Below are 16,036 nucleotides of genomic sequence, written 5' to 3'. Positions count from 1 at the left end.
TTGTTCTCCAGACCCTTGATCCTTTGAGTCGCCCTCTTTTGGACACATTCTGTCTCTTTGCATTTCCTGTTTTTTCTACCTAAGTGGAATATCTTTCATTTGTCCATGCTTCTCCTCCTGGAATATGTTGGGACCTCAAAGGAGTGGATCTTTGTTCGTTGTATGCTCAGGAGCTATCCCTTTGTCTTGCAGATGAGCGAGAGGCTGTGCAGAAGAAGACCTTCACCAAATGGGTGAACTCTCACCTGGCCCGCGTCACCTGCCGCATCAGCGACCTCTACAGCGATTTGCGGGACGGACGGATGCTTCTCCGCCTCCTGGAAGTCCTCTCTGGAGAGCAGCTGGTAAGAATGCGTTGTCGAAGAGATTAGTAGTTTCTCAAGTTGCTCCTGACACACACACACATAAAATGATCGGAATCACTGGGTTGGACTATAAATGGAATGAATAAGCATATCAGAATGAATAATAAAACTCAAGATTCCAAACTCCATCAATGGGAGGACTTGAACCCATGGTAACCCACTGTTTAGACAAAGAAATCAAAACTATGACATGGATCTCAAATCATTTGCAAGGCGGTGACCTGTCATCTGGTGGGTGTGGCTGTGCGTGCCCAGAAATGTTAAATACCTACTATGTTGACTTTTTAAGCAGAGGCTGGGTGGCCCTCTATTGGGAGGGCTTTGATTGTGTCTTCCTGCCTGGAGGTCACTTCCAATTCTAGTGACTCTCTGGGAATCTCTTGGGATCTCCTTCTCTGAAGGTTTTTAAGCAGAGGCTGTGTGGCCATCTGTCGGGAGGGCTTTGATTGTGTCTTCCAATATAGACGTCACTTCCAACTCTAGAGACTATCTGAGAATCCCTTGGGGTCACTTTCTCGGAGGTTTTTAAGTAGAGGCTGGTAGCCATCTGTCAGGAGGGCTTTGATTGTGTCTTCCAATGTAGAAGTCACTTCTAACTCTAGTGAATCCCTGGGAATCCCTTAGGGTCTCCTTCTCCGAAGGCTTTTAAGCAGAGGCTAGATGGCCATCTGTCGGGAAGGCTTTGATTGTGTCTTCCAGTGTAGCAGGAGCTGGGTGGCCATCTGTTGTGAGGACTTTGATTGTGTCTTCCAATGTAGAAGTCACTTCCAACTCTAGTGACTCCCTGGGAATCCCTTGGAGTCTCCTTCTCTGGAGGCTTCTAAAAAGAGGCTGTTTGGCCATCTGTTCGGAGGGCTTTGATTGTGTCTTCCTGCCTGGAGGTCACTTCCAATTCTAATGACTCCCTGGGAATCCCTTGAGGTCTCCTTCTCTGGAGGCTTCTAAGCAGAGGCTAGATGGCCATCTGTCAGGAAGGCTTTGATTGTGTCTTCCTGCCTGGAAGTCACTTCCAACTCTAGTCACTCCCTGGGAATCCGTTGGAGTCTCCTTCTCTGGAGGCTTTTAAGCAGAGGCTAGTTGGCCATCTGTCAGGAGGGCTTTGATTGTGTCTTCCAATGTAGAAGTCACTTCCAACTCTAGTGAATCCCTGGGAATCCCTTAGGGTCTCCTTCTCTGAAGGCTTTTAAGCAGAGGCTAGATGGCCATCTGTCGGGAAGGCTTTGATTGTGTCTTCCAGTGTAGCAGGAGCTGGGTGGCCATCTGTTGTGAGGACTTTGATTGTGTCTTCCTATGTAGAAGTCACTTCCAACTCTTGTGACTGTCTGGGAATCCCTTGGTGTCTCCTTCTCTGGAGGTTTCAAAGCAGAGGTTAGATGGCCATCTGTCAGGAGGTCTTTGATTGTGTCTTCCTACGTAGAAGTCACTTCCAACACTAGTGACTCCCTGGGAATACCTTGAGGTCTCCTTCTCTGGAAGCTTCTAAGCAGGGGCTGGGTGGCCATCTGTCAGGAGGGCATTGATTGTGTCTTCCTGCCTGGCAGAATGGGGTTAGACTGGATGACCTTTGGAGGTCCCTTCAACTCTAGGAGTCTATCATCTTAGGGATTGGGAAGGAGTCTGGGACTATGGAAGTAATGGGTTTTGCCACGTCTCCTTGGGCCTCTCCGAGCTCTCAACGCCTCCACAAACGCACACAGAAATGCACAATTCCCCGGGACAGAAAGTCGCCAAGCGCTCGCTCCCGAATGAGGCGGTTTTTCCGGTTCGTGGGGAGACTTATGGCACCATCCGCCCCGCCTGGCCGATTGGCAGGTGCAACCGCCGTCAAGGCGGCCTTTTTTCTCACCGACGAGAGAGAGATCGAGAACCGCAGAGACGCTGAAGTGTGCTAAAACATGCCAGGAGCCCTCGGGCGGGTTGGCAACCACAGGGTGCGACTGCACTGTAGAATTAATGCAGTTCCACACCACTTGCAATGCTGCGGAACCCTTGGAACGGGACTGGCAGCATCATTCTCCATATGTGGTACTTCCTTTGGCAACAGTCTTGGACAGCAATGGCTCCCAAAATGACCCATTTAAGGTGGAATCAGGTGTCAAACAGGGATGTGTTCTTGCCTCAACGTTATTTTCCATCTTCAACGCTATAATACTTCATCTTTTTGATGGCAAACTATTTAACCTCAGTGGACTGAAAGCCAAAATCAAGGTCACAACAACATCTGTTATAGAACTCCAATATGCTGATGATAACGTCAACTGTGTGCATTCAGAAGAAGACCTACAAGCCACTCTAAACACCTTTGCAGAAGCATACGAGAAGCATACAAGAAGCTTGGAACATCGAGTGCTCTTCCATCAGTCACCAGCCAGTCCCTCTCCAATGCACTGAAATACAACCCCGCCTGAGCTCTGCGAGTGCAGCATTTCTCCAAATGAAGCAGAGAATGTTTGAGGACCGGGACATCCATAGGGAGACCAAGGGGCTTGTTTCTAAAGCTGTTGTCCTCCCAGCCTTGCTATACACCTGTGAGATGTGGACTGTCTACAGATGTCAACATTGACACTGAAATACAACACCGTCTGAACTCTGCGAGTGCAGCATTTTTCCAAATGAAGCAGAGAGTGTTTGAGGACTGGGACATCCGTAGAGAGACCAAGGTGCTTGTTTATAAAGCTATTTCCTCCCAACTGCTATATGCCTGTGAGATGTGGACTGTCTACAGATGTCAACATTGACACTGAAATACAACCCCGCCTGAGCTCTGCAAGTACAGCATTCTTTTGAAGGAAGTAGAGCGTGTTTGAGGGCCGGGACATCCATAGGGAGACCAAAGGGCTTGTTTATAAAGCTATTTCCTCCCAGCCCTGATATACACCTATGAGACATGGACTGTCTACAGATGTCAACATTGACACTGAAATACAACCCCGCCTGAGCTCTGCGAGTGCAAATTTTTTCCGAATGAAGCAGAGAGCGTTTGAGGACTGGGACATCCGTAGGGATACCATGATGCTTGTTTATAAAGCTATTGTCCTCCCAATCTTGCTATACGCCTGTGAGACATGGACTGTCTACAGACGTCAACATTGACACTGAAATACAACCCGGCCTGAGCTCTGCGAGTGCAGCATTTTACCAAATGAAGCAGAAAGTGTTTGAGGACCGGGACATCCGTAGGGATACCATGATGCTTGTTTATAAAGCTATTGTCCTCCCAAACCTTCTATACGTCTGCGAGATGTGGACTGTCTACAGATGTCAACATTGAGACTGAAATACAACCCGCCTGAGCTCTGCGAGCGCAGCATGTTTCCAAATGAAACAGAGAACGTTTGAGAACTGGGGCATCCGTAGAGAGACCAAGGTACTTGTTTATAAATCTATTGTCCTCCCAACCCTGCTATATGCCTGCGAGACATGGACTATCTACAGATGTCAACATTGACACTGAAATACAACACTGCCTGAGCTCTGCGAGTGCAGCATTTTTCCAAATGAAGCAGAGAGTGTTTGAGGACCGGGACATCCGTAGGGATACCAAGGTGCTTGTTTATAAAGCTGTTGTCCTCCCAACCCTGCTTTATGCCTGCGAGACATGGACTGTCTACAGATGTCAACATTGAGACTGAAATACAACAGCGCCTGAGCTCTGCGAGTGCAACATTTTTCCGAATGAAGCAGAGAGCGTTTGAGGACTGGGACATCCGTAGGGATACCATGATGCTTGTTTAGAAAGCTATTGTCCTCCCAATCTTGCTATACGCCTGTGAGACATGGACTGTCTACAGACGTCACATGCAACTCCTGGAACGATTCCATCAGCGTTGCCTCTGGAAAATCTTGCAAATCTCTTGGGAAGACAAGCGGACAAACGCCAGCATGCTGGAAGAAGCAAAGACCACCAGCATTGAAGCGACGCTCCTCCGCCATCAACTCCGCTGGACCAGCCACGTTCTCCGGATGCCTGACCACCGTCTCCCAAAGCAGTTGCTCTACTCCGAACTCAAGAATGGAAAATGCATGTTGGTAGGCAGGAAAAGAGATTGAAAGATGAGCTCAAAGCCAACCTTAAAAACTCTGGCATAGACACTGAGAACTGGGAAGCCCTGGCCCTTGAGCGCTCCAGCTGGAGGTCAGCTGTGACCAGCAGTGCTGTAGAATTTGAAGATGATGACAGACCACCGTCTCCCAAAGCAGTTACTTCACTCCGAACTCAAACATTGCTGCCTTTGGAAAAATATGTCCCAGGGTTTTAATCTTCTCCCCCTCCGACTTAAACTATTCCTGGCAAAACAACTTTCCTGATCCTTTTATGCTGCAGCCTTTTTGCTTTGTTTTTCCTGGGTCACTTTTCTGTTGCTGTTCTGGTTTTCTCTCTCTCTCTTGTTATGTAATCTGCCCTGGAAAGACAGCAGAGAGAAAGGAAGGAATCGATAGAGCAAGAGACGGCGACTAAACGACATAGATTGAACGCTCTCGATGAATAATATTGGAAATCATTAATTTTGTTGGGTGTGGTGTGTGTGGCAGCGTCTGATTGCTTTATATATCAGCAATCAGGCTTATTGTTGATTGCTAACAACAACAACAACAATGGCGGCGGCAGCAGAATTGTAACAACAATAACAACAACAAAAACAAAAACAATGGCAGCAGAATTGATGAGAAGCAATTGAAAACTACTTGATTTAAAGATCGAGCTGCAAAGACTCTGGCACAAACCAATCAAGGTGGTCCCAGTGGTGATCGACACATTGGGTACAGTGCCTCAAGACCTTGGCCTGCACTTAAAAACAATAGGCGCTGACAAAATTACCATCTGTCAGCTGCAAAAGGCAACCCTACTCGGATCAGCACACATTATCCACCAATACATCACAAAGTCCTTGACACTTGGGAAGTGACCAATGTGTCATCCAATGCAACAACCACCAGAATCATCTTGTTTGCTGTGTACTCATCTTGTTGTATATCAAATGATTTTTTTTTTTGGTTGTGTCAGGAGTGACTTGAGAAACTGCAAGTCACTTCTGGTGTGAGAGAATTGGTGTGTTATCAGCCTTGTGAGAGACTTTTCTCATGTCCCCACATGAGTAGCTGGAGCTGATAGAGGGAGCTCATCCGTGCTCTCCCCGGATTTGAATCTGCAACCTGTTGGTCTTCAGTCCTGCCAGCACAAGGGTTTAACCCACTGCGCCACCGGGGACTCCAATAATAATAATAATAATAATAATAATAATAATAATAATAATATTGTTGATGTTGCAACAGCAGAATCGACAAGAAGCAACTGGAAAAGCTGACACAATACGAGGATTTAAAGATTGAACCGCAAAGACTCTGGCATAAACTAATCAAGGTGGTCCCAGTGGTGATCGGCACACTGGGTGCAGTGCCTCAAGACCTTGGCCTACACTTAAAAACAATCGACGCTGACAAAATTACCATCTGTCAGCTGCAAAAGGCCACCCAACTTGGATCTGTACGCATTATCCACCGATACATCACAAAGTCCTAGACACTTGGGAAGTATCTGACGTGTGATCCAATTCAACAGCCACCAGAGTGTGTGGCAGGGTGGTGATCGGCACACTGGGTGCAGTGCCTCAAGATCTTGGCCTGCACTTAAAAACAATAGGCACTGACAAAATTGCCATCTGTTAGCTGCAAAAGGCTACCTGACTTGGATCCGCATGCATTATTCGCCGATACATCACACATTTAGGAAGTGTCCGACGTGTGATCCAATACAACATCCAGTGGAGTGACATTGTTTGCTGTGGACTCATCTTGTTGTGTATCTAATAATAATAATAATAATAATAATAATAATAATAATAATAATACTTTAGAAAAGCTTACATGATATGAGAATTGAAAGATCGTGGGCCGGATAAATGCCCTCGGCGGGTCGCATGTGGCCCGCGGGCCGTAGTTTGAGGCTTATTATAATGGATGTCCTCTATCCGAAGGTTGGGAAGCTTCCAATGTTTTCATAGACTGAATCCTATATTTTGGAGTATTTTATAAAAACAGAAGTGTGTGAATCCTGAAGTCTGATAGTGTTCATTAAGACATGGGTAGAGTGAATCAATACAGTAAGTGTGTTGTTAAGGGCAGAGAACCCCCACAAAACCCTGATTTCATAGAATCCTAGAATCAAAGAGTTGGAAGAGACCTCATGGGCCATCCAGTCCAACCCCATTCTGCCAAGAAGCAGGAATATTGCATTCAAATCACCCCTGACAGATGGCCATCCAGCCTCTGCTTAAAAGCTTCCAAAGAAGGAGCCTCCACCACACTCCGCAGCAGAGAGTTCCACTGCTGAACGGCTCTCACAGTCAGGAAGTTCTTCCTCGTGTTCAGATGGAATCTCCTCTCTTGTAGTTTGAAGCCATTGTTCCACGTCCTAGTCTCCAGGGAAGTAGAAAACAAGCTTGCTCCCTCCTCCCTGTGGCTTCCTCTCACATATTTATACTTGGCTATCATATCTCCTCTCAGTCTTCTCTTCTTCAGGCTAAACATGCCCAGCTCCTTAAGCCGCTCCTCATAGGGCTTGTTCTCCAGACCCTTGATCATTTTAGTCGCCCTCCTCTAGACACATTCCAGCTTGTCAATATCTCTCTTGAATTGTGGTGCCCAGAATTGGACACAATATTCCAGGTGTGGTCTAACCAAAACAGAATAGAGGGGTAGCATTACTTCCTTAGATCTAGACACTAGGCTCCTATTGATGGAGGCCAAAATCCCATTGGCTTTTTTTGCTGCCACATCACATTGTTGGCTCATGTTTAACTTGTTGTCCACGAGGACTCCAAGATCTTTTTCACACGTACTGCTCTCAAGCCAGGCATCCCCCATTTTGTATCTTTGCATTTCGTTTTTCTGCCAAAGTGGAGTATCTTGCATTTGTCCCTGTTGAACTTCATTTTGTTAGTTTTGGCCAATCATCTCTCTAATCTGTCAAGATCGTTTTGAATCCTGCTCCTGTCCTCTGGAGTATTGGCTCTCCCTCCCAATTTGGTGTCGTCTGCAAACTTGATGATCCTGCCTTCTAACCCTTCATCTCATGAATAAAGATGTTGAACAGGGACGGAACCCTGCGGCACTCCACTTGTCACTTCTTTCCAAGATGAAGAGGAAGCCTTGGGGAGAATCACCCTCTGGGTTCGTCCATTTAACCAATTCCAGATCCACCTCACCGTAGTTTTGCCTCGCCCACATTGGACTAGTTTCCTTGCCAGAAGGTCGTGGGGGACCTTGTCAAAGAAGGCCTTCCTGAAATCCAGGTACGCTCCATCCACGGCATTCCCCGCATCTACCCAGCTTGTAACTCTCTCGAAAAAAGAGATCAGATGAGTCTGGCATGACTTGTTTTTGATAAATCCATGTTGACTATTAGCGATGACCGCATTTGATTGTTTATTTATAATGGAGAAAACACCTTTCTAGGAATCTCTGGATCACAGAATGGCGCTGGAGACACTTGGATAAAAGGAGCAACCTTCGGATAGTGCTTTTTATTTATTTCATTTACTTATACCCCGCCCTTCTCACCCCGGGGGGGACTCAGGGCGGCTTACAGTGGGGGCACAATTAGATGCCCAAAACAATTCACAAGCAATACAAATACAAACAATTCAACAATTAATTAAAAACATCAGTACATAATAAAATAATAAAACATTCTCATGCTCAGGGTTCAGAGTCCATATATCCATTCCATTCCATTTGTCCTTGTCTATCATCAGATCCTTCAGTTAGCTGTCAGAATGACCAAAGGCTTGATCCCAGATCCAGGTCTTCAGTTTTTTCCTAAACGCCAAAAGGGAAGATGACGATCTAATCTCCCCGGGGAGTGAGTTCCACAGGTGGGGGGCCACCACTGAGAAGGCCCTGCTCCTCGTCCCCACCAGCCTCACTTGTGACAGTGGCGGGGTCGAGAGCAGGGCCTCCCCAGAAGATCTTAAGCTTCGAGGTGGGACGTAGAGGGAGATCCGTTCAGACAAATACACTGGGCCGGAACCGTATAGGGTTTTGTAGGTCAAAACCAGCACTTTGAATTGTGCTCAGAATTGGATCGGCAGCCAGTGGAGCTGACGCAACAGGGAGGTTGTATGCTCCCTGTATGTCGCTCCGGTGAGCAATCTGGCTGCTTCTCGCTGGACTAGTTGTAGTTTCCGAGCAGTCTTCAAAGGCAACCCCACGTAGAGTGCGTTGCAGTAATCCAGCCGGGATGTGACAAGAGCGTGGACCACCGTGGCCAGATCTGGCTTCCCAAGGTACGGGCGCAGCTGGCGCACAAGTTTTAATTGTGCGAAAGCTCTCCCGGCCACCGCTGAGACCTGGGTTTCCAGGCTCAGCGATGAGTCCAGGATCACTCCCAAGCTGCAAACCTGCGTCTTCAGGGGGAGTGTAACCCCGTCTAACACAGGCTGTAACCCTATGCCCTGTTCGGCCTTCCGACTGACCAGTAGGACCTCTGTCTTGTCTGGATTCAATTTCAATTTGTTAGCTCTCATCCAGTCCGATACAGCAGCTAAACACCGGTTCAAGGTCTGGACAGCCTCCTTGGTGACAGGTGAGAAGGAGTGACAGATTTGGACATCATGTGCGTAGAGATAACATCTCATTCCGAAACTCCGAATGATCTCTCCCAACGGCTTCATGTAGATGTTAAATAACATCGGGGACAGAATTGAACCCTGTGGGACTCCACACAACAACGGTTGTGGGGCCGAACAGGTGTCACCCAATAACACCTTCTGGGTCCGTCCCTCAAGGAAGGATCGGAGCCACTGCAAAGCAGTGCCCCCGAGCCCCATATCCATGAGGCGGCCCAGAAGGATACCGTGATTGACGGTATCGAAAGCTGCTGAGAGGTCCAGCAGAACTAACAGGGACACACTCCCCCTGTCCAGTTCCCTGCGAAGATCATCTACCAAGGCGACCAAGGCTGTCTCAGTTCCATGGATGTGTTTTCATCTCATGGGTTCGTCATAAACCGGCATATATGGACTCAAGCGGCCTTGAATCCCATATTGGGAGAAAGGCAGGATCTACATGAATTAAGCAGATGAATGCAGAACAATATAAGTTAATCCCGTCCGTCTAATTTGGGGAGTTTTGCTTCCGGCAGGCATAACCTTTCCTCCAGGCCTTCTTCCTCTTTAGACTTTATAATTTTGCGTAATGCAAGCAGGGATGCGTTCCAAGGGCAGCGGTGGAATGTGGCGGAGCCTCTCCTCCATGCGCTCAGCCCACACGCTTTTTCCCAGCTCATTCCTTCCCAGGAATCGGCAGCCACCCCCAGCCCTTTTCCCCCCTTTGATGGAGCCGGCTCCACCTTGCCATTCATTCCAGCGAGAGGGCGGCTGAGGAAACACCAGGTTTGCAAAATGGTGAGAGAGGAGATTCCTCGCCTGGGCAGGTCCCTCCTTGCCTCGCCCTCCAGGCGTTTGAACTCCAGCAACAACTCCGGGACCAAAGCGCCTTTCCCCCAACTCTCTCTCTCTCTTGTCTGGGAATGCCACATCCGTGCCCGTCTAACCGGCTTCCCGGCTGGGTGCAACCTGGCATGACTTTGGCAGCATACAAGGCAAGCCGGAAAGGGTTGCATGTGAGGAAATACGAGCCAAGTATAGTGTATGGTCACTGTTCCATTTGGTCTATGGACTTGATAGGTGGCATTGGGATGCCCGCTTTGGCACAGTATGCCTTGCAGTCCACAAACCCACAAACCCAAGGCAGTCCAGTATGCCTTGGGTTTGTGATCATAGAATGCTAGGGTTCAAAGAGACCCAGTCCTCTGCTAGGCAGGAGGATACCATTAAAGCCTTCCTTACAGATGGCCATCTAGCCTCTGCTTAACAACAACAACAACCTGGAGTTGGAAAAGACCTCAAGCGCTATCTAGTCCAACCCCATTCTGCCAGGCAGGGGGATACCATTAAAGCCCTCCTTACAGATGGCCATCTAGCCTCTGCTTAACAATAACAACAACAACAACCTGGAGTTGGAAGAGACTCCAAGGGCCATCTAGTCCAACCCCATTCTGCCAGACAGGAGGATAGCATTAAAGCCTTCCTTACAGATGGCCATCTAGCCTCTGCTTAACAACAACAACAACAACAACAACCTGGAGTTGGGAGAGACCCCAAGGGCCATCTAGTCCAACCCCATTCTGCCAAGCAGGAGGATAGCATTAAAGCCCTCCTTACAGATGGCCAGCCAGCCTCTGCTTAACAACAACAACAACCTGGAGTTGGAAGAGACCCCAAGGGCCATCTAGTCCAACCCCATTCTGCCAGGCAGGAGGATAGCATTAAAGCCCTCCTTACAGATGGCCATCCAGCCTCTGCTTAACAACAACAACAACAACAACCTGGAGTTGGAAGAGACCTCAAGCGCCATCTAGTCCAACCCCATTCTGCCAGGCAGGAGGATAGCATTAAAGCCCTCCTTGCAGATGGCCGTCCAGCCTTTGCTTAACAACAAGAGTAACCTGGAGTTGGAAGAGACCCCAAGGGCCATCTAGTCCAACCCCATTCTGCCAGGCAGGAGGACAGCATTAAAGCCCTCCTTACAGAGCCCCCGGTGGCGCAGTGGGTTAAAGCACTGAGCTGCTGAGCTTGTTGATCGAAAGGTCGCAGGTTCGATCCCGGGGAGCGGCGTGAGCTTCCGCTGTCAGCCCTAGCTTCTGCCAACCTAGCAGTTCGAAAACTTGCAAATGTGAGTAGATCAATAGGTACCGCTCCGGCGGGAAGGTAACGGCGCTCCATGCAGTCATGCCAGCCACATGACCTTGGAGGTGTCTACGGACAATGCTGGCTCTTCGGCTTAGAAATGGAGATGAGCACCACACCCCAGAGTCAGACATGACTGGACTTAATGTCAGGGGACTACCTTTACCTTTACCTATAGTTTATGGTCACTGTTCCATTTGGTCTATGGACTTGATAGTTGGCATTGGGATGCCCGCTTTGGCAGTCCAGTCGTAGCTGGGTTTGTGATCATAGAATACTAGGGTTGGAAGAGACCCAGTCCCCTGCTAGGCAGGAGGATACCATTAAAGCCTTCCTTACAGATATCCGTTGTTGTTGTTGTTCATTCGTTCAGTCGTCTCTGACTCTTCGTGACCTCATGGACCAGCCCACGCCAGAGCTCCCTGTTGGCCATCACCACTCCCAGCTCCTTCAAGGTCAGTCCAGTGACTTCAAGGATGCCATCCATCCATCTTGCCCTTGGTCGGCCCCTCTTCCTTTTGCCTTCCACTTTCCCCAGCATCATTCCCTTCTCTAGGCTTTGCTGTCTAGATATCCATTAGCCTCTGCTTAACAACAACAACAACAATCTGGAGTTGGAAGAGACCCCAAAAGCCATCTAGTCCAACCCCATTCTGCCAAGCAGGAGGATAGCATTAAAGCCCTCCTTACAGATGGCCGTCCAGCTTCTGCTTAACAACAACAACAACCTGGAGTTGAAAGAGACCCCAAGGGCCATCTAGTCCAACCCCCTTCTGCCCTTCTTCCCTCCCTCTTTCCTTCCTTCCCTCTTTTTCTTTCCCTTCTTCTTTCTTCCTTCTCTACCTGTTTCCTTTCTCGCTTCCTTTGCTCTTTGGTTCCATCCTTCCTTGTCTCTTCCCTTCCTTCCTTCCTTCCCTCCCTCCCTCTGTCTCTCTTTCGTTCCTTCTCTCCTTCCTTCCCTCTTTCACTTTTTTATTTCATTCTCCCCCTCCTTCTCTCCTTCCTTCCTTCCTTCCTTCCTTCCTTCCTTCCTTCCTTCCTTTTTTACCCTTCTTTCTCTCCTTTTCCCCTCTTTCTCTCCTTCCTTCTCTACCCTTCTTTCTTTCCCTCTTTCTTTCCTTCCCACCCTCTGTCTCCCTTTCGTCCCTTCTCTCCTTCCTTCCCTCTTTCACTTTTTTTATTTCATTCTCTCCCTCCTTCTCTCCTTCCTTACTTTTTTACCCTTCTTTCTCTCCTTCCCTCCTTCTTTCCCTCTTTCTCTCCTTCCTTCTCTACCCTTCCTTTCCCTCTTTCTCTTCTTCCTTCCTTCTCTACCTTTCTTTCCTTCCCTCCTTCTCTCCCTCCTCTCCTTCCTTCCTTCTCTACTTCTTTATCTCCTTCCTTCCTTCTTTCCCTTCTTCTCTCCTTCCTTCTCTACCCTTCTTTCTTTCCCTCTTTCTCTCCTTCCCTCCTCCTCTCCCTCCTCTCCTTCTTTCCTTCTCTACTTCTTTATCTCCTTCCCTCCTTCTTTCCCTTCTTCTCACCTTCCTTCTCTACCCTTCTTTCTTTCCTTCCTCCTCTCCTTCCCTCTTTCCCTCCTTCCTTCTCTACCTTTCTTTCTTTCCTTCTTTCTCTCCTTTCCTCCTTCTTTCCCTTCTTCTCTCCATCCTTTTCTTCTTCCTTCCTTCTTTACCCTTCTTTCTTTCCTTCCTTCTCTCTTTCCCTCCTCTCCTTCCTTCCTCCATTCCTCCTTTCTGTGTATGTGTTTTGTGTGTGCATATATGTGTGTTGGTGTATCTATATGTGGTTTTGCGCGTGCATTGTAATGTATTTTTTGTTTCTTTGACTTTTAAAGTCTCTTCTGCTGTGTTTTTCAGTGGTTTTATGAGTGATGGTCACACCTTGGGTTAGTAGGTGTGTTGTGTCCGGCTGTTAGGAATGGTGGGAGTTGAAGTCCAACCTCTGAGGATGCTTGCCATAGATGCAGGCGAAATGTCAGGAGAGAATGCTTCTAGAACAACAACTCTTCTTTGCCTCTCTCCTCCTTCCAGCCCAAACCCACCAAAGGCCGGATGCGCATCCACTGCCTGGAAAACGTTGACAAAGCCCTGCAGTTCTTGAAGGAGCAGCGAGTCCACTTGGAGAACATGGGCTCCCACGACATTGTGGATGGCAACCACCGCCTCACCCTGGGCCTCATCTGGACCATCATCCTCCGCTTCCAGGTACAAGGCAACCTTCTTTCTCCTCCAAAGGAGCTTTCGTTGACTGTCATTGCCTCTCCATGTCTTACCTTAAAGGGCTCGACCACTGGGGGTAGACCTCAATATGGTGGACCCCTTACAGAACATTTTGGCCACCCTAATAACCACTTTGGTTGCCCCCGGTTGCACTGGAATGACAATAAGGAGCAGATTTATTTATTTCGTATCAATAGCATTGCATAAATTAGTATAAAACTAGAAACTAAATATCTTTTGACCAAAAACGGGCAACAGCAACGGCATTGTCGGTAGCCTCCAACAATTCCTCCTCTGTACATGAGGCAGGGCATAGTGGACAAGCATACAGATGCGGAGCAGATGGCAACATCTATGTCAGAGCTTGGATATCATTAATTTAATTATCTAGAACTGTGTTTCTCAACCTTCCGAATGCCGTGACCCCTTAATACAGTTCCTCATGTTGTGTTGACCCCCAACCATAACATTATTTTCGTTGCTACTTCACAACTGTCATTTTGCTACTGTTGTGAATCGTCATGTAAATATCTGATATGCAGGATGTATTTTCATTCACTGGATCAAATTTGGCACAAATACCCGATGTGTCCAAATTTGAATACTGGAGGGGTTGGGGGGATTGATTTTGTAATTTGGGAGTTGTAGTTTCTGGGATTTATAGTTCACCTACCATCATCAAAGAGCATTCTGAACTCCTCCAATGATGGAATTGAACCGAACTTAGTCCACAGAAGTCCCATGACCAACAGAAAACACTGGAAGGGTTTGGTAGACCTTGACCTTGAGTTTAGAAGTTCTAGTTCACATCCAGAGAGCACTGCGGATTCAAACAATGATCGTTCTAGACAAAAATTGGCACAAATACTCAATATGCCCAAACGTGAACACTGGTGGAGTTTGGGGGAAATAGACCTTGACATTTGGGAGTTGTAGTTGCTGGGATTTATAGTTCACCTACAATCAAAGAGCATTCTGAACTCCACCAGCGATGGAATTGAACCAAACTTGACACACAGAACTCCCATGACCAACAGAAAGTATTGGAAGGGTTTGTTGGCCTTGACTTTGAGTTTAGGAGTTGTAGTTCACCTACATCTAGAAAGCACTGCGGACTCAAACAATGATAGTTCTGGACAAAAATTGGCACAAATACTCAATATACCCAAACGTGAACACTGATGGAGTTTGGGGGAAATAGACCTTGACATTTGGGAGTTGTAGTTGCTGGGATTCATAGTTCACCTACAATCAAAAAGCATTCTGAACCCCACCAATGATATGATTGGGCCAAACTTGGCACACGGAACTCCCATGATCAAGAGAAAATACTGAAAGGGTTTGGTGGGCATTGACCTTGAGTTTGGGAGTTGAAGTTCACCTACATCCATAGATCACTAGACCTTGACATTTGGGAGTTGTAGTTACTGGGATATATAGTTCACCTACAATAAAAGAGCATTCTGAACTCCACCAGCGATAGAATTGAACGAAACTTGGCGCACAGAACTCCCATGACCGAGAGAAAATACTGGAAGGGTTTGGTAGGCATTGACCTTGAGTTTGGGAGTTGTAGTTTACCTACTTCCAGAGAGCACTGTGGAAGTGATGATAGATCTGGACCAAACTTGGGACGGATACTCAATATGCCCAAATATGAGCACCACTGGAGTTTGGGGAAAATAGACCTTGACAGTTGGGAGTTGTAGTTGCTGGGATTGATAGTTCACTTATAATCTGAATCCCACCAGTGATAGAATTGGGCCAAACTTCCCACACAGAACCCCCAAGCCTTGAAGAGACCCGCAGGTTGAGAAACACTGATCTAGAACCAGCGACTTTGTGGCAACAAGGAAGTATTTCAAAGCAAACACAACAAGGAAGAGCTGGGTTACTTTATTGCTGTTTCCAGTTGTGCTTCAATGTTGCTTTTCCGAGGCATTTGAGTCTCCTGATTGACCCTCCCCTTCTTGACAGAAATCGAAAAAGGGACAAGCGGTCAATGCCAAACAAAATAACATTAGGAAGGACCACCCAAACTCTAGGAAGACCCTTAAGACTGTAAAGACTGTCCAGCAGTGAAACTAAGCCCCTCGGAGGGAGGTGGACTCCCCATCTTTGGAGGTTGGACGACGGCCATCTTTCGAGAGTGCTTTAGTGGTGTATTTCTGCATGGCAGGGAGTTTAAACGATATGTGATTGGAAAATATCAATCTCTGTGGGCTACCCAATGAGGCCCTTTGGAGTGCGGAGTTTCGCCTGGTTATGCTGGATGGGTCTCACCAGAACTGCCTTTCAATACATCCGAGCTAGAGATGTATTGGGGAAGGCTGCATGTCTCTCTGTGTGTGCGTTTCAGTGTGTGCTGACCTCTTTCCCTTCGTTGCAGAAGGAAGAAAAGAAGCCGTTAGGTATGTATTAATCCAAAGCATTTTTCCTTCTTCTTCTCTGTCCTCTCTCAGATTCAGGATATTAGTGTGGAGACGGAGGATAACAAGGAGAAGAAATCAGCCAAGGATGCTTTGCTACTCTGGTGCCAGATGAAAACCGCAGGGTAAGGGGCGCAATGGAGGTGACAATGGGAATGAGGAAACTACCTATTATTATTATTATTATTATTATTATTATTATCATCATCATTATCATTATTATTATTATCATCACATTTCTCCTCGTGTTGCCCATCATTCATGATAAATGCATT

General features: G+C 47.4%; 1 protein-coding gene across 4 annotated transcripts in view; it reads left to right on the top strand.

Moving 5' to 3' along the window:
- The window catches only part of SPTBN2 (spectrin beta, non-erythrocytic 2), a 136,490-nt gene that overhangs the window by 67,817 nt on the left and 52,637 nt on the right, over positions 1–16,036 (top strand). For all 4 annotated transcript variants that reach the window (XM_060758372.2, XM_060758373.2, XM_060758374.2 and 1 more), the window contains 3 exons: positions 193–344; positions 13,144–13,317; positions 15,795–15,886. In XM_060758372.2, coding sequence (XP_060614355.2) covers positions 193–344; positions 13,144–13,317; positions 15,795–15,886 — 418 coding nt within the window. The remainder of the gene's footprint in view (positions 1–192; positions 345–13,143; positions 13,318–15,794; positions 15,887–16,036) is intronic.

This window comes from Anolis sagrei, chromosome 12, assembly GCF_037176765.1.
Source record: "Anolis sagrei isolate rAnoSag1 chromosome 12, rAnoSag1.mat, whole genome shotgun sequence".
Taxonomy (NCBI): domain Eukaryota; kingdom Metazoa; phylum Chordata; class Lepidosauria; order Squamata; family Dactyloidae; genus Anolis; species Anolis sagrei.
This window is presented reverse-complemented; position numbering and strand designations above follow the sequence as displayed.